This window comes from Lathamus discolor, chromosome 4, assembly GCF_037157495.1.
Source record: "Lathamus discolor isolate bLatDis1 chromosome 4, bLatDis1.hap1, whole genome shotgun sequence".
In the NCBI taxonomy this organism is placed as follows: domain Eukaryota; kingdom Metazoa; phylum Chordata; class Aves; order Psittaciformes; family Psittacidae; genus Lathamus; species Lathamus discolor.
In genome coordinates, this window is record NC_088887.1 from 65033373 (window position 1) to 65058919 (window position 25547).

The following is a 25547-nucleotide window of genomic DNA, read 5'->3' on the forward strand; positions in this document are numbered from 1 at the left end:
TTTAGCAAAGCCATGATGAGCATTACCGGGTTTCCTGTCTGTGAGTTTTGATTTTATCAGTCTGCCAAGGAAATTTAGTGCTCAGCTTTGGTTATTAATGGATAGGTAGAGGGAAAAGCTGTGGGCTTATTCTTGTTTAATGCTTGTGCTCTTGTGTTTTATAGTCTCTTGGTTACCCTTATTTCCTCAATCCTGTCTTTTGCTTCTTTTTCTTCTATAAGTCTACAAGTCTATAAGATACATACATGTTTCTCACAGTTTTGAAACAAATGCTTATTATGAGGAATATTCATGGCTTGCATGGTACCTTAGTAGTGCAAGTATCTTAGGCAGCTTCCCAAATGCTAATTGCCTCATCACAGTGCTTTTGAAGTCCAGTGTGTGATGTGAGGCTGTTGGCTGTAACTGAAGAGACTGTTTTCCATCTCCACATCCATGGAGAGTGGTGGAGCTGGGGTCAGTTCTCATTTGCTGTGTTCTGGTGATGCCTTTAGCATAAAATCAGTGGGCTGTACTGGAAAGCTTTATTACCACCATGTTGTATTGTGTTCCTGATATCTTACAGGATGTTGTATGGTGTTTCTGGTATCTTTCGGGAGGACTGATCAAAACATAAACACAAATTTGAAAGGAAGCAGTGTGCACTCAAATACATGTGAATAAATCCGACACAATGATCTGCTGAGTTGTTGCTGGCTACTGCTGAGCTCTAAATGTGGCGACGGTCAGGAGCTGCTGCCTTGGAAAGAGAGTTCTGCTGTGAAGTTTATAATAGAGACTTCACTTTTGGGAGGAAAAAGACAACGCAATTCAGCAATGTTACTGGCACTGCATTAGTTGACAGATGACTAATTTATGGATAACATTTTAATATGTAATCCTGTTTTTTTTTTGCCTTTCTTGTCTTTAGGTGAAGCCAAAAATCTTCCTACATATCCGGGGCCAAACAAGATGAGGGATTGCTATTGTACAGTAAACCTGGACCAGGAGGAGGTTTTCAGGACCAAAATAGTGGAGAAGTCATTATGGTAATGAATACTTATATACATGTTCTGTTAACTGTTATTCTCTGCTATGTTTGTTTAATGTTCCAAAGATACTTTCTTAAGGGGAGGAGGGAGGATGAGTATGATCCTTTTTCCAGTTTTAAGAACACCAGTGGTAGAACTATTCATGTCATGATTCCTTTCTGTATACATGGGAAAAAGTCTTCTCCAAGGCAAGTCATATTAACTGTTTTCCTAAGAATGTATGGCCAGTGCTCCTTTCTTTCTGAAACTTTTGTTTTGAACTTCCCTAAGCTTTTCAGATCTCAATTTAGAAGGGAGCACTGAACTCCATTTCATGTCTATGCTTAGTATTTTGCATTGATTTAGCTACCCTAAAGGGTGAAGTTAGGAATTCTTGTGTCGTCCCCCCCCCCATCATGAGGCTGCAACTGAAAGGAGAGGTTTGAACATCAGATGCCTGTCTGATTATCTTGGAAACTTCCTGTGAGATTGTAGAAGCCAAATGTAGAATGAACAAGAAGCATGCAGCAAAACTTGCAATGCTTTCTCCTGGAAATCCCCAAACATCAGAAAATAAAGGGAACAAAGCTGGGCATATATGTATACTCTGGCAAGCTAGGCTTTTTTTAGAATTGAGGGGAAAGTAGCAGCAAGGAACAGTCAAGTTTCTAACTTTTATCTTAAGATACGAAATGGGGAAAGACAGTTGAGTAATACAGTTAGGAATTTGCTATTTGTCTTGTTATTGCAAGTAATTTACTTTGGGAAGTAGCTCTAGACCTCACTCCCAACCTCTCAGAAGTACCTAATCCATTTAAGAATGTGAGTCTCAGTAGCTTGAAGTGGGGTTTATTCCCTTAAGTTACGTTAATTGTTCTCTCACCAAATTTTTTGTTGTCTACATCTTCATTTCTCATCTTATATTCTGATACGGTATATTGGGGTCCATAATGGAGGCTTCTGTTTCTTGAGGCATTTAAATTGGCTAAACATATTGTGCTTTTGAATGGTGATGTGGATGCTTTCCTGCTTGTAGTATACTGTATGTTTTACAGTAACTGACATGCAGTGTCCCTAAGCAAGTTGTCCCTGAACCAGCTGTTTCCCTATGAGTAACTTTGTAACTTGTTTCAGTTCTTTCCTGGGTCAAATAGCTGTAGCCCTCCTGCTCACAATTAGAAGTTGCACAGTTTTTTTCTGCATGATCATTAGTGTTTTGGAGGGAAACGGAAGCTGGGGAGTAAGGATGTATGAGAATAGTTGGAGTAATTTTCTTGTACTAATCCATGTATTTTTCTATGGAGAAAATAAACTCTTAGTAGTAGGAATAAGCTACAAGTCTAATTCCTTTAGTCAGAAAGATTCCACCTGTCTTTGGATACCATTATAAAGCAGAAGAGGTACACTGAGGCTGTGCAGAACTGGAAGGTTTCTGGTTTCTTGCAGAACTACATTGTTTTTGTTAAATTCAGGTGAATTCAGGGGAGAGCAACACAATGATCAGAGGTCTGGAAAACAACCACTGAGGAAAGGTTACAATCTTGGAATTATTTAGGCTAGAAAAGAGAGATGAGAGTAGATATAACTGTGTAAATAAACTAAAGAAAAAAACAACCAAAAAAGAGAAACACCACACCCTCCCCTCCCCCCCAAAAAGAAAACAAACTTCAGAGGGAGAGAATTCCTCTGTATGTCCAGTACAGATATTGCAAGTAATAATAAACTTAAATTGCAGTGGGGAAGGAACTTTAGGTTGAAATTTATTGTGAAGAAAAATCTTCCTGTTGTTAAAGAAACTCCAGTGGTAGTTTGCCTTCTCCATCTGTAATCTTCTATTTGCAAAGTACTATTTTGAAAAACTTGCTTCTTCACAGCCCCTGAATATCCACTTACAGACAATGATATCAAATGAGTTTTACATTTACCTGTATAGGTTTTTCCTCTGCCCTTGTTTTTCTGTTTCATAGAAGAAAAGCAGACAAAAATCACAAATACATGAATGGTAAAACTGGGATGTCTTCCCAATCTGTGACTAAGAATTGCTTTTATTTAGTGAGGCACCCACACACAGCTACTTAATCTTTTATGACTGTGTTTACATCTATTAGAACAAGTGCATAGACTTCCAGAGGAAGATGTTTTTCACATGATTTCAGACTGTAATGCGATCGCCTGTTGTTTTTCGTAAGACTGAGATGAACATACAGCTGAGGAGCCAGTCATGCTGTTACATTCTTTAATGCTTGTTTGTAGATTGATTGAACCCATTGACTGAATTATTGGGCAGGCGATGCTTATGTGCCCTAAGGCCCACGTAATGTGTATGTAGCAGAGAAATACCTGCTTTCATGTATGGTGCTGCTTTGCCAGGCACTTCCCAATGTAATAGCAAAGCACATGTTGGGTCGCTTTTTCTGGGGTATCACTGCTGCATTAGGCGACTTCAGATGGGAGGAGGGATGTGAAACTGGGCCAGCACATGACAAAAATAATCGAATCCTGTCTGAACATCTGTGTGGCTGGTACTCAAGTGGGTGACACAGCCTTTGACTAGAGTTTGAAGGGGAGAGCCCTGGCTCCACTCTGTTGTTCAAGGCTATTTTCTATTTCTGATCACTTCGTGGCTGACACAGGGCTGGTTTGCTCTAAAGTAAGCTTTAAGAATTGCCTGTATTTTCACTCATACTGGTAACTCCCCATCTTCCAGTAACCTCAAAAAATGACTGTCATCTAGTCTATGAAAAATAAGATGCTTTGTGCGAATGTCTGAATTGAAAGATGTTCCATATGCAGCCCTAGCAGTACTGACTCTGAAGTGATATCTTCTCATTCCGATTTTCCTGGGGAAGCCTATCTTTTCCAACATATCTTCATAAACGACTTTTTCATCTGCATGAAAAGGCTTAAATTTACAGTCATGCTGAAAACATCATCTTGTGTATTTGGGAATTCAAGGAGTGCTTGCTTCCTTTCCCCTCCCCTCCCCCTCTTTTTGCTCAGTTGAGCTTCGTTAAGCTTCTACATAGCACTGCAGAAATGTATGCTTTTCCAGGCAAGCCTTCTCCTGATGTAAAGTTTAAACAGAACTGCTAAATGAGAAAAAAGAAGGAGTTACCTCTCCTTCCCAGAGGAACTTGGATGAATGTGCATTTCTGACTTGCTTGGGATATCTGTGGCAGAGCCTTCAGACTCTGACTCATGATCTCCTGTGTTTTGTACTGGGACAGTGTTAAGAAGTTGCCTCCCTGAGCTCTGTCCTAAACTTCTGCAACAGATTTTTATTTTATTGGGCTGTGGTAGAGGCACGAGGAGACAGCTGAGAACAGTAACCTCTTAAATCAACAAAGCATGAATCATTCAGAACTCTTAAGAGCTGAACCAGCACATCCTATTGCACAGTCCAGTGCCCCTACCACTGTTCTGAAGAGAATCTCTGTGAGCCTGATGCCCTGTATCTAAGTTTGCATCTCAAAAACTGAGAGCAGCCAGCATGGCAAACCTTAACTTCTCTGTTCAGCAGTCAGGTGGGACTCATAAATTACAGTCAGGAACTTCAATAATTCCTGCCATCCTACCTCCATTGGCTTCTGTTAAACTGGATGGTGGCACTGCTGCCTTGTGCTAGAAGGTTTTGAGGGCTGCTGTGAGGCTAACTTGGTAGTGTCTAATTGAAACAAATCAAGGGTTACAACATGGGCAGGCCTTTCTATGAAACCACAGAGCAGTGTGAAAGTACTGTTTATGTGGGGCAGTTGGGGTCATCCGACTTCTCTGGGGATCTTTGGACAAGCACAGGGAACGCTTGGGTTGGTCAGAGCAAGTTCTCCAGGTTCCCGGGAAGAGAATCTTGAACTCCTCAAGCAGCACTGTTTTCATAAACTCCTTGGCACAAGCTTTTAGTAAATTCTAAGAAGGTCACATGCAAGTCATAAGATATGAGGGAGAGGTCAGTTAGAGCCAGGATTTAACACGCTCCTCTGTTTTGAGTTTGTTGTTCAATATTTATATTACCATCATCTGCAGAGGCACTGGATAGGATTGGATCCACTCCATATAACCTAGCAGAGAGGTACATGAAGGGACTCATTTATTTTACATCCTAAGGAATGTGTGAGAATTTACTGTTCTTTTAAATGCAGAGATCTATAACTTTTCTCGAATTCCTAGCTGCCAGTAGGAAGCTTGACAAGAATTTTGCCAATTAATTTCCTCTGCTGAACCAACTACTTGGCTTCCCCCATGAGTAATTTCAAACTTGGAAACACCCAATGGTTTGGGTTGGAAGGGACCTTGAATATGTAGTTCCAACCCCCTGCCATAGGCAGGGACACCTTCCACTGGGCCAGGTTGCTCAATGCCCCGTCCAGCCTGGCCTTGAACACTGCCAGGGATGGGGCAGCCACAGCTTCTCTGGGCAACCTGTGCCATTGCCTCACTGCCCTCACAGTAAAGAGCTTCTTCCTAATGCCTAATCTAAATCTACCCTCCTTCAGTTTAAGACCATTCCCCCTTGTCCTGTCACTACACGCCCTTGTATAAATTCCTTCTCAAGATTCCTTGCAGGCCACTTTAGGTACTGGAAGCTGTTCTGAGATCTCCCCAGAGCCGTCTCTTCTCCAGGCTGAACAAACTCAGCTATCTCAGCCTGTTTCTGTAGGAGAGGTGCTCCAGCCTCTGATCATCTTCATGGCCTCCTCTGCACTCCACCAGGTCCACATCCTTCTTATGTTGGGGGCCCCAGAGCTTGATGCAGTACTCCAGGTGGGGTGTGACTAGAGCAGAGTAGAGGGGCAGGATCACCTCCTTCAACCTGCTGGCCATGCTCCTGGTCGTGCAGCCCAGCACATGGTTGGCTTTCTGGGCTACAAACACACACTGCCTGCTCATGTTATGCTTCTCAGCAACCAGCACTCGCTCAAGTCTTTCTCCTCATGGCTGCTTTCAGTCCAGTCTCTGTTCAGCCTTTATTGCTTGGGATTGCTCCAACCCATGTGCAGGACTTTGAACGTGGCTGTGTTGAACTGCAGGATTCACCATCCAGGACTTGGTCCTAGCTGCAAATATTCCCTGAGGATAAACTTTCTCCACTCATTGGCATTAAGACTGACTTTGCCTTTGCTGGTTGCATCAAATGTTTCCATTCACTTAAAGGGCAGTGTCAGCTGCAACAGGAAATCAAGGCAGCTTCTCAAATCATAGGTGAAGAATGGAAGGCATGTGATATCTCTAAATTTGTTTCAAGGATATGAATAAAGGCAAAAACCGTTGTATGCTAAGAATCAAATGGCTGACACTGTGTGCTTTAGAGAGGTGAGTCAAGCGTCTTGAGTCTGTGATTATTTAGTTCTCCACTATTTCACTGAGGAATTTTTCACATGCTAAACATAGTGATCAAAGCCTGAATGAAACAGCAAATGAAGCCAGAGGCACTTTCCCCACCCCCAGTCTTCTTTTTGCTAGTCTCCAGTGAAGGTAACAGTGAGAACTACAAGTCTGCAGTATGCTTGTGAGTGTATGGTGAAATGTACTATAAAATCATAGTTAAGACTGTGTTGTTTTTAACAAGAGGTTGCTGTGTCTTTGCTCTGGATCAGGTAACATGCTCAATCAGTAGCTCTCAGAACTTTTTCTAAGTAATTCCACTGCCATATTTAATGTTGTTTTTTTAAATTCTAGACTGCTTAAACCCCTATTTTCTTATGTCTGGAGTTCATGACTGCATAGCTAAACTTCTCTTATGTTCTGATAACATCTTGGATGCAGACCACTTCTCAAAATTTAAACACAGAGTTGTTTCCCTTAGTTGGGCCATTGCCAAAATTAGCTGTTGTATCTGAGCTAGTTCCATTAGCTACTTCCATATTCTTATATTGCTAGCTTCCTTCCTTGAAATAACAGCTTTCCTGAGCCTGGATGCCTTAAGTAAAGAGGCCTTGAGCTGGATGCTGTAGCATGGTTTGCAGCTTCTTTCCTGCTTGCTCCCAGCTTACTCCTCAGTGTGCTGTCTGCCCCAGGGCCTGCCATCTTCTGCACTCTACTGCATCTAACTGTGGCTTGAATTCCTAATGTCAGTAGACTTTCAGTCAGAAAAACCCCAAGCCTTTAAGGAACAGGGATAAGAATGGGTATGAATACAACTTCAGCCTGGTCAGGGATGTTATTGGAGGCAAGGACTGCTGTATGGTTGTGTAGGGAAGTAATACATCTGGGAAGGGCACAAGGAAGGGAAGCAAAACTTAGTGGAAGGTGGAGAATGCAATAAGCCTTGAGACCTAAGGCAGGGTTTATGAATGAGAGCATTCATCCACATGAAGAGCCACCCATATGAGAAACAATTGATGGTGGTGTAGGCTGCTTTGACTAATTAGAAAAAAAAAAATGAAAGTAGATGCAGCTGTAATGTGACTTCTGTTGTTTGTGTGTGTCGTCTTACAGAATATTTTGGGAGGCGACTAGGGGCCAAATGGCTGCAGCTACAGGTCGTCATAATCCCTGTAAGCCTCATTGAGCCATACCAGCAACTGTCAAGTGAGGATGATAACTATAGCTTGAGTGTCTGTCTCTCCCCTCTGAGCATGGGGTTGAGAAAATGCACACTGCTTTATTTTTTTCTCTGTGTAGTAGGGGTGGTTGTGGCTATAACACAGCACTGTCCATCTGTGTGTTTCTGCACAGGGACACAAGGAAAAATCTGCCTTTGTCTCAGTGGATGTCTGGGAGGCTTAACAGTGGCCATAATTGGTATGTTTGGATTTAGATGTTGCCTTCTGGCTGTATACTTCCTGCTGCGTGTCCTCTGCCAGATCTGTGCTTCAAATATGATACTAGGTATTTTTAATAAATTATGTAAGGAAGCTACCATGACATCTGCCAACTTGCCTGTTGTCTCGTAGCTCTGTGTCTAGTAGGAGACTGAAGTGCATTCAGATTTCTATTTGGCTTGCTGTATCTGCTTTGAATAAACCTTCTCTACCCCACTCCCTTTACATACACTGCAAAGCACAGTATAAAACGTATTAGCTAAGTAGTAGGAAAAACTTAGTAGTAGAAACAAGCAAGTGTACTCCTTTGTATAGACTGATTTTGCTTCCCACTCACATGGTGATGTGAACTCTGGTCTTTAAGTTCATGCAGCAGGATGAATCCAGTATTTCTAAACATTTTAAAATAGTCAGAGGATGTGGAGTTGTCTGTGGCATGTTAATAGTCCTTACTTTCAATCACAAAAGCAGTTTAAAAAAAGAAAAAGCTGTACACAAAGAATTCTGGTTTGAGGGGTTTCATTATTATTCATCATGCAACTCTTGCACTTCATCCACTGAAGTACTGGTGCCAAAACAAAGACAAAACTGCTTTAGCAAATCCTAAGTATTGAGAAACAAGCACGAGCTTTTGCAACACAGCCTGAAACTAAAGAAATGTTTCTACACTGAGACTTGTTTTATGAAGTCTCTTTCTCTCTGTTAATATTATTTGTGATGATTTCATTAGATATGTGAAGGTATGAAATTTAAATTGCAAGCATGTCTCTGGAGTTTTGTAAAACATCTAAAAGTGAACAATTTTTGAACTTTTTATATGGGAAGAAGTTCCCGTTCATTGTGTTTGAAATGAGGATTCTCTTCCTTATTTGCTTTCATTCCGCTTGATCTACACAGTAATTTGTTTCTCTTCTCCTTCCCCGTCTCCTCCTGAAAATACCCATTGCTAAAGCACACATTAGAGGAGGTTCAAAAATAGATACCTTGAAATGGGAAGGGCTCTAAGCTGGATAGCCGAGAGTGAAACAGTACCTAGAGGGAACTTTTTGGGTTTAATTCCTCTGTATTCCTGCTCCTGTGAGCATTCAGAGCAAGCAAGATTTAGGGTTTTTTTTGAGCGTATGCCTGAAGATTCAAATCCATTGCACCATTCTTTATGCTTTTACTTGACTTTTTTTTGGAGGGGGGGATGAGGGATTGTATGTCTCTTCTGTGGCAAGAGCTGTGGGAGCATCCTAGGGGAAGTGTCCTGAGGAGGGGTCAATTAGTGTATGTGTTGGTGGTAGGGGCTGGATAAAAGCTGTGCAGTAAGAGCCCTGTGCTTCCTGAGAAAAGGATTACCTCTACTGCTGAGGTAGAGCTTCCCTCATTCAGAGCATAGCAAGGTGGTAGGTGTCTACTGGAAAAGAGATAAGAAAAGGATGTGAAGTGACAGTACATGGAGTAGAAGGCTACAGAGTCAAACCCTTCTGTGTCTGAAAGCTTAGAGCAAGGTTTTTAAAATTGATACAGTTCTTTCTTTGCAGTTTCTAATCCTGTTGGGAGAACAAGGGACAGTGACTTAGAACAAGCCCCATTTAATAACTAAGAGTAGTTGATGCCTGCTCATCGGAATGTGATAGCAAAACTAAAAAGTTAGTAAAACTGTTCTAAACTTAGTAGTCTACTGAAGAAGCTGGGTTTGAAAATGCCTTTATATTGAGCTTAGAAGGAGCTGAATTGCATTTACAGTGGAGGCCCACTGTCTCTGTCCTTGCAAGATATTGCCCTCAGCAGTTATGTCCTGTCATTTGTTTTAAGTCGAAAAGGAACTAAAATAATGACACTGGTCTTATCCATTCCCTTCCATTGTGCAGGTTGCAAGGTTGGGGAGGGTGGGCCTCATTATTTTTCCTTCTCTTTGAATGATTAAAATGTCTCGGAATCCACAAGGAAAGCTGAACTCAAAATCTGGAAGTTGAATCTGAACTCACTTGGTTCTGAAAGATTCCCGACTTTTCAGAAGGTCTAATTCTAATATTTGTTTTGGAGGATCTTGTCAGACTCCTGAGGGCTCTGTAGGCAGATGCTGCTGCTTTTTATTAATTGCTATGTCAAAATAAAAGTACTCACCAGAGCCAAATCAAACTAATTCTGGCTTTTGGGAGAGAGGGGGCACTGAGGGAGGAATTTAGCGGTTCTTTTGGAAAAAACTGTTCTGCAGCCCTGGAGCTCATGCTCAAGAGAAGTTAGCTTGGGAAATAAATCATGGGGTTTGACTGCTGCGACCTCTTGCTCTTCAGGTCTGGGTGGGAGACAAAGTGAGTACTGTTCTCAAAAGATACATGGAGAAAAAAGCACACATTGAAGTGGAAGCTGGAAGCTTTTGTGTGGTAACTTTTGATTCTTTCAGAAGGAAGATACTGTTTCTACAAAGCAACACAGGATTGGGGGGAGGGGGTATCAGGTTTATCTCCATCTGTATCTTTACAGTTAGAGCTTTGCTGGCTAATTATCCAGTGTAGAGTGAGTGCGCTTCTGTTGGAAATCTGCTTGCTTATATTAATTAAGAGTGCAGCGCACCTCAGGGGTGTTACCTGAGTGATGAGAGGTTGTGAATCTACAAAGGTTACAAGATCTTGGAGGGGGAAAGCCAAGAGCAGAACAAAACTTGTGGTGACCGTGGCTGCAAATAATGCATCCTGTGAAGAGTGCCTGCCAGCGGGCGCTGCTCAGGCTGACAAGCCTTGTGAGAAAAGTAATGCCCAGATGTGGTCCCTACATGGCTAAGTCACCCACCACATCATTTCTTCTGTTAATCAGTCTCTTTCTTGTACCATGTGTTGGACTAGATGGTGCTTCTTGTCCACTCTGCTTTTCTGAATCTCATGTTTGTTTTGCTGTGGGTGTGGTCTTAGTTATCTTCTGCCCTGACCCCCTCCACCAATAACAGACATTAACAGGACACTTGCCAAAGGCCCCAGTTGTTGTCTCTTCTCTGCTCTCTTCTCCAGAATCAGCTAAGCTGAATTCAAGTATGCTCAGTGCAAGTCTCACTTGTATTTACATTGCCTTTAGACTTCCAGTACACTGAAGCTTCCCTTAAATTATTGACAGAGGATTAGGTGTATCATCTACAGTTCATTAAGTGTCGTTTCATGATAGTGAGTAAATTAATCTGTCACATTGTTCCAGCAGAAAGGACAATTTTATGGCTGAGCAGAGTATTAGGCCTCAGAACGCTGCAAGTGTTTTGCATGTGTAATGCGCTAGATATCTGGGCTATGTTTATGCATTCGTGTAGCCCCCTTGGGTTAAGCTTGTGTGTGAAAACTTGCACCAAGTGATGTGTGCAGAATGAGGCCTTCGGGGCAGCCAGCAGAAACGTGGCTGCTGGGACAGTCAGATAGTTCCTAGTTTGGTAGAAGCTGTTTGTACCGCAGAATGCTCATATTTTGTGCCTGAAGTGGTGGCTGCTGAATTCCTGATTCCAAATAAAAGAGGACATAACTGAGAGTACTGTTGGGGGTAGTTGGGACAGTCAGACCAGCTTCCATTTCCAGCTGTTAGATTTGCTGCCCTGCCTTCACAGTAGGAAGGACTGAGTAGGGCTCATGCTGGTTGCCATAGCTTACAGCTGAATGTATTTATTTCAAGGAATGGGAAAATGTTTCCAGTGGTGGAAGTTTAACCTGTGGGTATGCTTTGGGCTTTGTTGTTTATCCAATACGTATTCTTGCATATGGCTGTTGGACTAGTGACTTGAATAATATTCTTACTGCATACTGGGTGATGTCTCTAGCTTCATAAAATTAATGTGGCATATTCCCTTCAAACACAGAGTGCTTAGCTAATTTGCATTGCCTGTGTGTTTTGAGTGAGACTTGTCAGCTAGCTCTTGAGGGAATGTGGCAATTCTGGGGGAGTGTATTTTTACTGTAGGCAGAAATACAAGCAAAAGTGCATGGTGATGTAAAATATTCTGAAAGAAGCCAAGGCAATGATGTCTCCTGACAAAATGCTGGAAAAAAAAATAAAGATAATGCAAAGAAATATTAATATTTTTTGATATCTAATTTTCTGACATAAAAAGCCTTTACTAATGGTTAAAGCTACAGCACAGTTCTGTCTCCCATTTTTGTGCTTAGCCAAGACAGTAAGGAGTTCTGTGTTTAAAAAGGAAGAAAAAAACCCTGCTGGCTTTTGGCCTGTTGGAATTAGATTTATTTTTAAGTCTATATCTGCAGTGCTTGCTGTATTTGTTCATATGACTCAGACTACATCCACTCATTTAGATCTACTGAGGCATGAGTGACTAGGATTGAAGTGTGTGTAAAATGGTAGACCTGTCAATGAATAAATAATGTTGATACATGCTTATAGTTCTTAGGAGTAAATCCTTTCCCATATAATTGGATAGAGAGAAACTGAAAGGGTTGCTATTAGGTGTCTGAGATTTTCTTTTTCTCCATTTAAATTGATAAGATCCAAAGAAAGCCCCTGAAGTCTCTGAAGAGCTTTTCATGCTGAGATAGTATTTATTTTTTTTAAATCTGGTCTTACTGTAACGGAACTTATTCTATACAATTCCAGAATGCAAAAATAGACAGATATGCAGCGCTATCAGGTAGCAAGCATCATGCCAGCTCTAAGGCGTAGTTACCATCAGTTGACTGAATCTGAGTTTAAATAAGAAACATTGCAGGGGATGGGGAAAGAGGAAATGGCTGTAGGCATTTTATTTTAAATAAACCATATCCTTTTAAATAAATATTTAACTATATATGCCATGAACCATGCTGTACTTTGCTCATCCAGTTCATGGGTATGCTTTAGTGATCTTTGTCATAATGGTCTATTGTAAGCATAGTGTGACAGCAGGGGCCTCTCACCACCTTTCAGGGCACTTTATCTTAACAAATAAGATACAGTCTTATTTGGTCTCTGCCTTCTTTATTTTGAGACATTTATTTTCCAAATAAAAAGAAGTTATCTATTGAGTTTTTTTGCACATGAAGAAATCTTGTTATGTGGGTGTTTAGGATAGTTAAGAGTCAGTGTGCTTGAAGGCACACATTCATGGGTGGGAAAGACCATCAGAGCCTGAAGTGATGCTCTGGGTGTGAAGTATGAACACACTGGCTCCTCCAGGATACCAACACTAATTTCTTTTTTTTGTGTGTGTTTATGTGTATGTTGTTTTTTGTTTACCCAGCCCCTTCTATGGAGAAGACTTTTACTGTGAAATTCCTCGGACCTTTCGCCATCTGTCATTTTATATTTTTGACAGAGATGTTTTTCGAAGGGATTCCATCATAGGTATGTGCTCATAAATTCTTACTTTCTTTACAGCTTGTTTCTCTTGGATTTTAACTGTTAGATCATATGTAGTCTTATGAGTTGGGAGCTCGATAGGACTGACAGTGACAGTTGCACGTACTGTTCAGGATCGTCCTTTTTTGTCAAGTGACAAAAATGCCTGCAGTATTACATATTAAAAAAGTCTGTCAGGTAAATGCTGTCTGTTTTGATAGTAAATGCAGATTGCAGTTTAACTGAAATAGGCAATAAAGCATTGTTTAAATGCTGGCAGCATCATGTTACTGGATTTGTTGTTTTTTTTCTCTAAATGCAAGGTCTTTAGTCTTCCAGGCCTCATTACTCTTGCCTGTATGGCTACCCTATGACTACCTTAATGACATGCAGAATAATACCTACTGGTCATAGGTGCCCACAATACAATGATGACAGGATTTTATAGAGCATATCAGAGCAAGCTATTGCCTACAGACTAGCTCTGTAAGACTTCCAGTGTCTTGGTGTGGGCAAGACCTCTGCTTTTCCACATGTTATTTGCTATGCATTTCACCTGCAGCAAATTGCATGACACTCCATTTATCTCTTCAGGGATAAAAGTCTTGTAAAAGCCTAGTTGTTATTGAGCAGAACAGTTTCCACTTTAAGTAATTTTAACTGTTGGATTTTTTTCAGCTGTTCGTCTCTTTTGAAGCAAGTCATGTATGACTACCATTTTACTAATTACAGTAGAACATGACTATAGCTGTCAGTGAGGTGTGTATGTTTTGACAGAGCTTCTAGCGAGGGAGTTGTCTGATGCTGAGCAAGAAATGCTGAGCAAGAGTTTGTATAATACTGTAAAACACACTGTTAAAGCACATGGGGTGGTGGTGCAGATCTCTTTGTATGTATCTTTGCATTTGTTATACAGTCACTAGCTTTTTCTTTAATTATTCATTAATTATTTTGTGTTTTACATAAAGCTAGAAAACTGGGTCGTCACTCCCCTAACTGAGCTCATGTGTGTACAAGATCTGGCATCCTGGGGAGGAGGGCATCAGTTTCTGATTTTTCAGTGAGCTTTTGGAAAGCTTTTTGGTCTCTCTAATCTCTATAGTTTCCCCTGGTAACGTGAAAGTAATACTGCCTTTCTGATGAGTTTCTCGTGGTTTAAATTGCCTCATCTGATGTCCTGTGTGACACCAGTTTTCTGCAGCTGCAGTGACCTATGAACAGGCCATGGACTGGGATTTTTCTTGCTCAGGGCTTTACTCCCTCTCTTTGAACAAGGGTCTTCAAACACTTAACACAAGCCAGATCCATGAAATTGCAGTTGGAGAAGTGCAAATTGCTTGCTTTTCTCCATGTGTCCAAAGTTCCTGTTTTAATAATCAAGCTCTGACATTGGAGGGGAATTCTTCAGGAGCTGCAGGAGTAATCTCACCTTAAAGGTCCTGGGAACAGTTTGCGAAAAGAAGGACTTGGAGAAAAGATACGAAGACTTTTGGATGCTGAAATTATTGATCAGGTTTCTGTTTTTCGCTACCTTTTCAAGAAGAGACAATGTTGATTTTTTTTTTTAATTTTTTTTTTTTTTTGGTATGCACTGTGGAATCCGTAGGTAAGCAGACTGGTGTGTTTCTATACTGATGTAGCACTAAAAGTCAAGATTCCAGTGTCACCTGTCTACGCTGAGATTTTACAGTACATATTAGCTGTTGTAGGCTGAGTTTTCCCCTCTTCCACTCTCTCTTCCCCTCCCTCCTTATCACAGGCATATTTTGAAAAGCATTTCAAAGAATTGGAAGTATGATAAATAGCAATGGAGAGAAGAAAAAAATCCAGCATTACTGTTACATTGATACTAACTCTGTAAGTTCTGCTTGTAATAGGAAAATGTTCTGGAAAGAGAACAGTGCTCTGGAGCAACTGCATGTGGTTATTTTCAGTAGTTCCTATTGACAGGAGTCAGCAGCAGCAAAGCTGAACAGTGAAGGTTTTTTTGAGAAAGGAAACTTTTTCATCGGAACAAAGTCTAATATTTAAAAAGAATTGCTGCTGTATGTGTATCTTCAGCTTAGTCTTAAGAGACCTTTTCTTGCAGGGGCTTGAGTAAGGGAGGTTTGGAAGAGGTCCCTATTAAGAGAGTTTGGTCAGAGTAGTGCTAGAATAAGCAATTTTCCGCTGAACCGCTGAATTCTGCAAATAGAGGCCCTTTGTTTGCATTACAGAGATATCTTATTATGTTATGTCATTATGAGACACTTCTGCTGAAGAAAATGTGTTTACCCATATTTGTCCAGCAACAAACTTTCTCAGACAAGGGTGTTGGGGGTTGTGTCTTCAATCCAGGGAGACTAATTTTAAGTTCAGATGTTACTGAGCTTGTGAATTTGCCCGTGTTTCCTGTGTGATCTGGTGTGTTTAACACATCTGTTTGCGTTGTTTGTCTGGCTGGGTTTGTGCGGGTTTTGAGACAGAGGGCAGTGCCTGTGTGTCGGTATGGTGAGAATTTGGCAAGTGGCTGTTTTTTGGTTGGACTAGCAGAGTTCCTTTTTAGTCACTACTTGTCAGGACTTTCTCTCGGTGTTTTAATATTGATTTCCAGGGTGACTGGAGCTCAGAGCAGGCATGTTTTTGTTTACTCAAATATGAAGCACAAGTTTGTGATGGTAAATTCTTTAACGTTGGAACTGTGGCTCAGTGTGTGACAGATGAGAATACTCAAGCCACCAAAAGCGGAAGGAGTGGGGGCGAGAAAAAGCAAAACAAGAACCCCCTGAAACCTCTGACAGAAACTTCCGAGGAGAACCAAACAAACTCAGAAACTGGACACATGTGCGGCAGATACGTTTTGTAACACTGTAGTGTTTTGGCATACAGGATGGGAGGATTGTGCAGATAAAGATATCTTTGAGTTTGCATGTTTGTTTATTATGTTTGCATTTTCCTCATTATAATTTGCTAAGTCACCTAGGATTCTGTTCGCTTGAACAATGTGTCTTGGAAGAATCTAGGATGCTGGTTGAAAAGCAAATACAATGAAGACAAAGCAGAGCTCGGTGGATCCGAAATGTGATATGTCTTTTTTACTGGATAAAACGTAGCAAATAACACAGTTAGTGAGCAAGTAAACTAAAGTTTTCTAATTGGTATCGTGTGTCTTGACTCCTACTGGCTAGAGTTTATGTACTAATTTATATAGTGTGTTGAACTGCTTTGAGTGGGAAAAAAAAGATCTGTTGGTTTGTTTCCAAACGATCAAATAGAAGTAGTAGGCTAATTTGGTGGAACATGTGTCTGTATAATACTTAGGATAGCTCTTTCCATCTAGTTGATACAATGTTAAAAACACTGTTAACTTGAACAACTGTCAGTTGGTACCCCTCCAGCTGTAATGGGAAATAAGGAATCTCTGGCTGTATGCAGTAGAAGGAATATTAGGATAGTAGTGCTGCTAAGGCCAAATATAAATAAATGCTCTTTAATGATTAATTTTTGATACTTAGTTTTTAGTTTTTCAGAAATGTTGAATGAGGCAAGCTGTGCCAATACAGTGGGACAGAAGGCATTTCTCTCCTTTAATACTTGAGCTAGATGTACTGAAGAAAACCATCTCCATGATATGCCCTGAGCTGGTATTCTCCTAAGAGCCTAGTGGACAGCTCAGGCTGCCAGGCTGTGACCTTGAACATACAGATCAGTTAAAAAAGCAGAAAATGTACCACACCAAATCATGTAACACTGCGTTGGTGGAATAGTTAATATCAGATGCCATCAGGAAACATGTACACAATTATTTATCCTCTACTTAATTCACAAATCAGGTTTGCTTGTTTGTTTGTTTTCACCCCAGTACCTAATTTGTTTGGGTAACAAGATGCATGTAATTGACATGCTAACATCTGTGTTAAGCAGAAATCTGATCGTGCACCCCCTGTGAGGCTCCGAGGGGAAAAAGTAAATCCACTGTATCAAATCTTGGTCCCCCATAATGCACTGGGGAATAGAATCATAGAATCATAGAATAGTTAGGGTTGGAAAGGACCTCAAGATCATCTAGTTCCAACCCCCCTGCCATGGGCAGGGACACCTCACACTAAACCATGCCACCCAAGGCTTCATCCAACCTGGCCTTGAGCACTGCTAGGGATGGAGCACTCACAACCCCCCTAGGCAACCGATTCCAGTGCCTCACTCACCCTAACAGGAAAGAATTTCCTCCTTATATCCAAGTACCTGGGAGAGGCTGGTAATGGAGAGAATTAAGGAGGCAGTTGTTCAGTGCAGGTAGCATGCTCAGGGCCTTGGTGCCTACTGTAAGGCAGGCATCTGTGACTGCAAAGCTAGGTTTTAGGACTGCTTTCCCATTGCAACCAGCCAACCATAGGTGGCTATCCCACCTTTCTCAAATATATGGGCATTTTAAGGGCCCAGAGAGCAGCTGGCAGAGAATTAGTACCAGAGGTGTGGTTGGGTAGGTGGTGTGTTTCAGGTTGATTTTTTTCTTTTTTTTTAAACAGGGAGAGTAGAAATTGCTCTGTAAGCTGGGTGAGCTCTTCAGGATTGTGGCCAGCAAAACTACCCTGATATAGTCCATGCAATGCTGCAGCTTGCTGCTTTTAAGGATAGAAGCTATGTCTTATCCACAGCCTATATTTCTCTGTCTTATTATCCAAGATAAATACCACAAAGGGAAAAACTGGGTTTCATAAGTGATATTTGCATGAGTTATTAAAAAAACAAACAAAACTGGGGTCATGAGTATAGTACACCTTAGTACTCTATGTAGGATACACCACTGCTGTGTAGTGTTCTGCCATTATCTCCACCACTTCTTACCCATGGTAGCAGATGGTGTAGTAGTGCTTGTGCTTCATGGTGCACTGCACAGGAGCCGGGAGGGAGCCATTCTGCTGCTTCCAAGGCTCTGAAGCCTCATGTTACCCCTAATTCTCATCCTTATTTTTCTAATCCTCAAGTAGGGAGATTGCTTGTTTCAGTCTTCTTCCATGTTATGGGAGAGCTGAATGAATTTGTGCTCACAGACAAGGCAGGCATCTGGCCCTTCTTGTCTTGCAAAGTTTCTGTACTTTTATTTGATGACAAATAACTTTTCATACAGGTAATTATTAGATTCCAGGTAGTCTGGATTAGCTGCAGTGCTTCTTGGTTGGAGATTGCAGGGTAATTAAAGTTTACAAGGCTTTCAAAGCCTAAAATGTTGATTAAAATCAATTCTGATTTGTCTTTAGTCTTTCCAGCTATTAAAAGTGACTTTCCTTGTGCACTTTCATATCACTTATTTTTAATAAATTCACTGATACAGCGTGTCTTTGCACTTAATATACCAGCATGAAGCAACTTCTGAACTAGCTTCCGGGTCCTCTTACTGCCTGATACTGTAGCACATAGAAAGCAAAGTAGTCAGCTCAGAGCTGAGATGGTTAAATTAATTAGGCATTTGGGACCTTTTAACATGTGACTCAGACTTCACTCTTTGCTATATAAATTAACTGTGCTGCAGTCCATGTTACTGGAGGATGTTGTATTAAACATACTATATTATATTGCTTCAGCTCACTTGGCAGCAATATGCAAAATTCTGTGGTTTTCACTGTGCCAGTATTCCAAGATAAAGACAGCCTACAGAGAAGATACAGGAGCTCCTGAAACACTGTTTTTAGGATCCTGTAAAGTAACTGTTGGTTCATTCTTAAGGTAGAGCCTTGTGCCCTTTTAAAATAACAAACTCCTGTCCTATTGCTAGTTTGACTTCTTGTTTTTTGTAAAGGAATATATCTTCTGGTAATCTGTCATGTGACAAATACTCACATATCTCAGCTGTGAGGTAAACAGCCTACAAACTGGCAAATGAGTATTAAAAGGTGAGATGTAATCCTAAAACTAGTGTCTAATCCTTTTGTCACCAACAGGTAATCCAGACAGAAGGTAGTCATGACTGGATGGAGAATGCTTCAGCCAAATTATCAACTCTGTTAGTCTTTGTGTGGAAGTGTTAGACCCTGAATTAACAAGCCCAGGCATGTGTAGGGACAAGCTAATGCACTGCACTGACTTGGCAGAGAAGAGCTTCTGGAGCTCCATTGGGGAATGGGCACCGAGGGTGCAGTGCTTCCACAAGCACTTCCCAAGCAGAGAAGCCAGAAATCTCTACCTATCACTGTTGCATATTTCTTCCTCTGTGCCCATATTACTCACCTTCTGCTATATTCTGTCTTTGTTGATGTGCAGAAACCATAAAACAAGTCAGCTGAAATTATCTGTGTGTTGAAATGCCAACACCACCCACACATGGCCCCTGAAACTTACTGCTTCTTCCCTTCTCCTCCCCCAGAATAATTGTTTTCATTGTTCTGTGTTTTTTAGTTTGGATCCATTTCCTCAACAGTTCCAGTACAACCTCCTGCAAGGACAGGGGTGCATGAGTGGGGAAAGTGGGAGGCTCTTAAATCAGTTTGCACCAGGGATCGTAAGTGGAATTTGCACCCTGACAACCATCCAGGCCCTAGGTAGTAATTTCATTCATCCAGGAGCTTACCAGTAGGTTGTTGATAGATTGGTCTTTTTTCCCTAAAGAGAGATTCACGGAAGAAGGGGGTCAGGTGTGGCGTGTCCCATCTTTGTTTTGAACACAGGGCTTAGGATTTAAATGTGCCAATGAAGATATGTTCAGTCTGACCTGGGGGGACATAGGGAAATGGCTGCCATATGGGTGAACAACATGCAGGAGTCTGTAGGGTTTCCCTACCCTGCCCCAACCCGAGGTCCTGGTGAATGTTAAGACTTCAGAAAGAAATTAGTTCCAATGAGAAGAATGCTTTTACCTCATCGTTGCTGAGAATCCAACTTTTAAAAATGTAACTGAAGTTTTGAAATTACACCTTACACTGTTCAGCATGCCCTGCTGTCTTCTGCCTCCTCCCAGGGTGTCTAAAAGCTTACACAGACCTGGACTCTGCAGCCTAGGGCAGCTCTGAGGAAACCCGCAGGAGTGGCTGGGTGCCTCAGGTGCAAGTTTTAGAGTCTTTCTTCACTGCCTGGCTGCTGCCCAAGTCTTGAGAAAGAGCAGGGACAATGGGCTCGAGTTTGGAGCATGCTGAAGAACCACAAAGAGGAAAACATCCTGTAAGTGAGTGGTGGTAAACGTTTCTGACCTCTTGTATCACGTTTATCATCTAGGAGAATTACAGGCCCTTATTGTGTAGTGTCAGGTCAAATGACAGGTGCCAACAGCTTGTGATTATTGACCTAGGTTTAACCTGCTTCTAGTGAGGCTAGAAGTTGCTTGAGCCAGGTCAGACATAGGCAGAGCAGTGATGGCATAGATGAGGGCAGGACCTGATTGGGCTCAGCACCTGCACTGCGGTGCACAGGCCTGGTGAGGAGGAGGAGTGTGGGTTGGGTGAGCAATGGACATAGTGCAGGTGTAGAGTTATAAATAGAAATTGTGCAGGCTGTTCCTGTATGCAGGGATTGTTTATAGGGCAGACCAAGCAATCTGCCCTATCAGTAATATACCTTTGTGTATGTTTAGACTAACCAAAGTATAGGCCCTTTTGTACATACGCACGCACCTTTCCCCCGCATAGTAGATGTTTTCCCTTTGTGGATCGTTTGGTATACAGTGAAAAACCTTGGATTCTAGCCAGCCAGGTCAATAAGTTTCACTCATTAATAAGACTTGCTTGTGTCCAGAGCAAACAGTGCTATTCAAACAGTTTCCTAATCAAAACAATTGTACCATCATGTTATTAACCCTCTTAAAGCTCGAGGTATGTACCAAAACACTTTGCGCTGCAATTATGTACCGACTGTGCGGTCAAATCCACCTGGGTTATCCTGCCATCCTTGATGCAGAGAGCAGTGGAACTCCTTGCTGAAAGAGAGGACAGTGATAACACACCACTTATGCTATGCACAGGTGCAGATGTTGGTGAAATCGTCCTTGAGGTTTACACAAGGATGTTCTCTGCATGGGAGTGACTGTGAATGAGGCTGATTATGGGTGACAGTGTTTGGGAAGTGCATGCTACACTGCAGTTGGGTGGAGGATTTCTGCAAGAGATTAAAGTAGCATTTACCCTCATACAGTGAGGGTAGCAAGCAGTGAAAGTAAACAATTTCAAGTGAGGTCCAAGCAGTTACTGGAAGGTCATGCGTTCAGATGTATTCCTCTCTCAAAATGTTTTAGAGAAACTAGGTTGCCTGCAAACTGCTGTGGTTGAAGAATAAAAGTAGAAGCTTTGAAAATACACAGAGCATCATCTCACAGATTCTCAGCAGCGTAACTTGAATGTTGTTCCGACACAGTTCAGATGCCTTACTCTTTTTGCCATATTATTTAGGAGATTAGTGTAATTTAATTATTGCTTGTCTAAGAAGTTTCAAGTTACTTGCTCTGCATATCCAGTAAAGAGCCTGGTAATGAATCTGCCTCATTAATCTCTAGTGTAATGCTTGCCAAGAGATGGATCTCATAATCTCTATAAAGGACAGGCAGAGGGAGGAGAGTGCTGATGGCAGAATGAGCAAGATTTAGGTGTAATGGGTCAGCAGCTCTGTGGAAGCTAGAGCAGAAACCCTAATGGGTACTGTGCAGGGCAGTTGTGGAAGAGTGGCAGAGTAGTTTAGAAACTGGGACTGGAAACCTGGAAACTGTCACCAGAAGCAGCTCAAGAGTGACGGAAGAATGCAGCAGTAGCTGTAGCAGGGTATGCAGAGTGCCTTGGTAAACAGCTAAAGGAAAAGGCCAAAATGTATGGGAATGCTGAGGTGTAATAACTAACTGCTGTGACTTTCATAAGCTTTGGGGTAATGTATTGCTGACCTCTGGTCAAAATGCGTGGATTTGGGAAGCCTTGGAAATCTCTCTCCCACTAAGACTGTCCATTGGTGTATTTTATCTAGCAGGATCTGGTTAAAGAAACTGTGTGTCTGCAGCAAAGCAGTGATTGCAAACTGTGAGCACCTCACTCTAGCAGAGGAAGTCTGCTACCAAACGACATCGCCAAAACCCGGCTTTCTTGAGCCTCATGAACATCTCTGACTGTCCTGGATTGTTTCATTTTGAATATGCTGCTTTGCTCAGTGCCTGGGGAACCACCCAGCCCAAAGCTGCTCTCTGAGCTGCTTTCACGTGCTTCTCAGGCATGCCATGCTCTGCTTCGTATATACAAAGACAGACACTTGGAAAGTTTCATTACCCTTCAGAGAGTGCTTTACATAATGAAAATGAGAGACTAAGCAAGATAAAAGTTCCAGCTTTGTATATATATTATCCCTTGGCATGCATGTAGTTCACAGCATGGAACTGGCTACTGTTGCCGTAACTACCAAACCACCTAATTTGGTAGGGGTTAGAGGGGGTTAAAAATATAGGGAGGGTTTGAAGCTCTAGTGTGTGTTTTTTGGTTTGTTTCCCCCCCTCCTCAAGAGCTACTTGTGTGAGTCTGTGTTGCAGAATGCAAACTCTGCAAGGTTTGAGAGAGGGAGACAGGTCAACAGGGCCTCAAAATGCAGATCTGGCAATCTGCTGTGAAATGACATCTCTAGTTGCTGCCCGTCTACAAAACTTTATAGTGATAATCCTCATCCTAAAATATTGTTAGCAGTAACCCTATGCATGGAACTTTCTTTTGGGATTGTTACAGACATCTGCCTGAAAAATGTCTCTCCAACGATTTCTGAGCCTTTTCTCCCACAAGTTTGTCATGTCAAAGAAATTTTAATGATATTTTTGCTATAAGCATACTTACAGGCTTATCCATAGAGCCCGGTGCTTCAAGTCTGTTAGAGTACAATGCTAGGAATTTTAAAGTCTTTCACAGTACAAAGTGGAAAAAGCTGCTCATCAGAAAGAATTATGTGTTGTGTAAAGAAAGGCTTCCTTGCTCTGAAGCCTTTCTTGACTAGGACAGTCCTTAAATCATTGTTTTAAAAATTGTTTTTGATGGAAATGTACTTTGGGGGAGCTATAGAGCATGTTTTAAACTGTGCTTCTGGTTTGTTTTATTTCCAGGAAAGGTAGCTATACAGAAAGAAGATCTGCAGAAGTATCATAACAGAGACACCTGGTTTCAACTCCAGCATGTTGATGCTGATTCAGAAGTACAGGTGAGATTATTTTGGCAAGGGATTTTTGTCACAGGGCAATGGCAGCTTTGTGGGCTCCATGGCTCTAGGACAGATGTGTTGATTACCTACAAAAAAGGAAGCACTTCTTATTAGTATGGTTTAGGTTTCGGTGATATTTGCAACCTGTGTACGTGTAAGGTGAATTACAAGTGTGAATCACAATCAAAGTGGCCAGGATTCTGCCTACGGAATAATTAAAACTATGTGAACTATCAGGGTCACTGATACAAGGAGGAGTATGGTTATCTTGAGTATCAGATAACTTCAAAACCCTATAAATAACTGTTAATTTCTCAGGGAGTGAAGCCAGCTTGAAAATAATATCTGCAGGTACTGTTCTAAATAATTATGTAGGCAGGTTGTCACAGGAACGGCAACAAGTACATCTCAGATGAAAAACCCACTCCTCACCAGATTTCTAGGCCCTGCTCCAAACCATGGGAATGCTGATAATTATATCACTTTAGCTCCATTTAGGGTTTGGTACTTTACGGAGTTTGGTACATGATGAGACTTCTCTTTTTTTGTACTTAACCTCTTTTGAAGCAGGTTCTATTTTCTATTACAGTATTAGGTCTTGTGAAACAAGAGCAAAGCAATGTAGCAGGATATCAAGTCAATATAAATCAGTTACTTTTTTCAGTTCTTGTAAGTAGTTATTACAGGTCACTTTGGAACCACAGTATTTGCTTAGAAAGAAGGCCACAAACATGAATGTCTGACCTGTGCAATAGTCCCCAGTAAGTGCAAGGGGAAATGCTGCTTGGATACTTCTGTATTGTAGGGTTGGACACAATGTCTTGGGTTTTCAGTCTGCACGCAAGTCTGCACATACCATGTCAAAGCATGACACTTAAAATGCATACTCATTCCAGCATGTAGTGTGATGGTCTGTAGTGAAACATGCTGTATGTGAAAATACATTCAAGGTTAGGTTTTCTGTTTATTTGGAGAGACAAATAATACACTGCTGTGCATGTGAAGCAGAGAAAACCTCATGACAGCTTGTTCAGTCTGTAACATTCTCTTGTAAAATATTGATCCTCTTTAATGCCATATTTCAATGACAGTGTTGATGGAAAGGCTTTTAACAGCCTTTTAAGTTTGACGTCTGTCTGTTTTACTGTGGTTTCCCTTTCTTCTTACCCCAAAGCCTCTTATGATACTGACTTGAAAACAATAGATTTAGTGTTTACTTCCTGCAGGATATGAAAACTTTCCTTTTGTAATTTATCAGTAAAAAGAGGCCAGTGTTTGGATAAGTTTCTGCATTGCTTATTTTGTTACAATATTTACAGAGTGAACTTGTAAAAGCATTTTAGACCAAGGTGCTTTCTAGGACAGCACTGATTGATAATCTCTATCTGTGAACTCATAGCAGAAAGGTTTACAGGTAGCTCTAGCTTTTGGAGGGATGAGGAGCACAGTATTTGCTGGAAAGCATGTTCTCTGTCTGCAGTTGTTTGTACAGTTTATCACTTCCGCTGTTTGTATCTTCACAAGAGTCCAACTGTTAAAAGCTGTTTCTGGGCTCCGTGATAAGCATTTATTACAACTAGTGTAAATATGGACAACACTGATGATTTTATCCATTTACTTCAATGTTCCACAGTCTTTATGTTAAGTAGTCTGCAAGAGAGCTTTGTTTTCCTTGATAGCAGGAGAAGACTTGGAGATGTTTTGTGAGAATTCTTATGCAAGTGAAGATAGCCAAATGAGGGAGTATTTTTGTGTTTGTTTCTCTTTACATTCATGGTATCTCAGTTATCTCTTTTTCTAAACACTTTTTCTTTTATAAGAGGAAGAAAAAAAGTGTGTTAATGATAATTGTTTACACAATATTAGTCATTTTTCTCCAATTTTAAGGAAAATAAGAACTTTAGTTAACTTGCAGCGAATCATACAAATACTAGTAGTCAAAAAGCAATTTTCATGTGCCAGCTATCAGTTTTATCATTCTAGCTGTTGTCCCCATTAGTCACATAATCTAGTGGATTAAACATTGAGCCATGTGCCAGGGAACTCCAGCACCTTACTTCTGGTTTTGTAGGTCAGTGGCCTTAATACTATTTTCCACATTGTAGAGCGCTTCATGGCTATTTAGTTATGCATCACAGCACCATATTGAGGTAAATCACTGTCAGTCCAAAGCATTGAATACAGTGAGAATAAGTGTCAGGAAAAAAAGTGACTTGCTTGAGGTTGCAAAAATCAGTGTGAGAAATTAAATAAACACTATCAGAGAGACCAGATTTCTAATTCTTTCTAATTCATTAGGCCATGATACGAAAGCAACTGGGGGACAGTGATAAGCCTGTATTGGACTTTACTGTGTGCAAAG

The 25547-nt window shown here is 41.2% G+C and overlaps 1 protein-coding gene across 2 annotated transcripts in view; it reads left to right on the top strand.

Annotated features, from left to right (window-relative positions):
• RASA3 (RAS p21 protein activator 3) overlaps positions 1-25547 on the top strand; it is a 178008-nt gene that overhangs the window by 84548 nt on the left and 67913 nt on the right. For both annotated transcript variants that reach the window (XM_065677862.1, XM_065677861.1), the window contains 3 exons: positions 911-1028; positions 12966-13069; positions 23091-23185. In XM_065677862.1, coding sequence (XP_065533934.1) covers positions 952-1028; positions 12966-13069; positions 23091-23185 — 276 coding nt within the window. In that variant the 5' untranslated portion in view covers positions 911-951. The remainder of the gene's footprint in view (positions 1-910; positions 1029-12965; positions 13070-23090; positions 23186-25547) is intronic.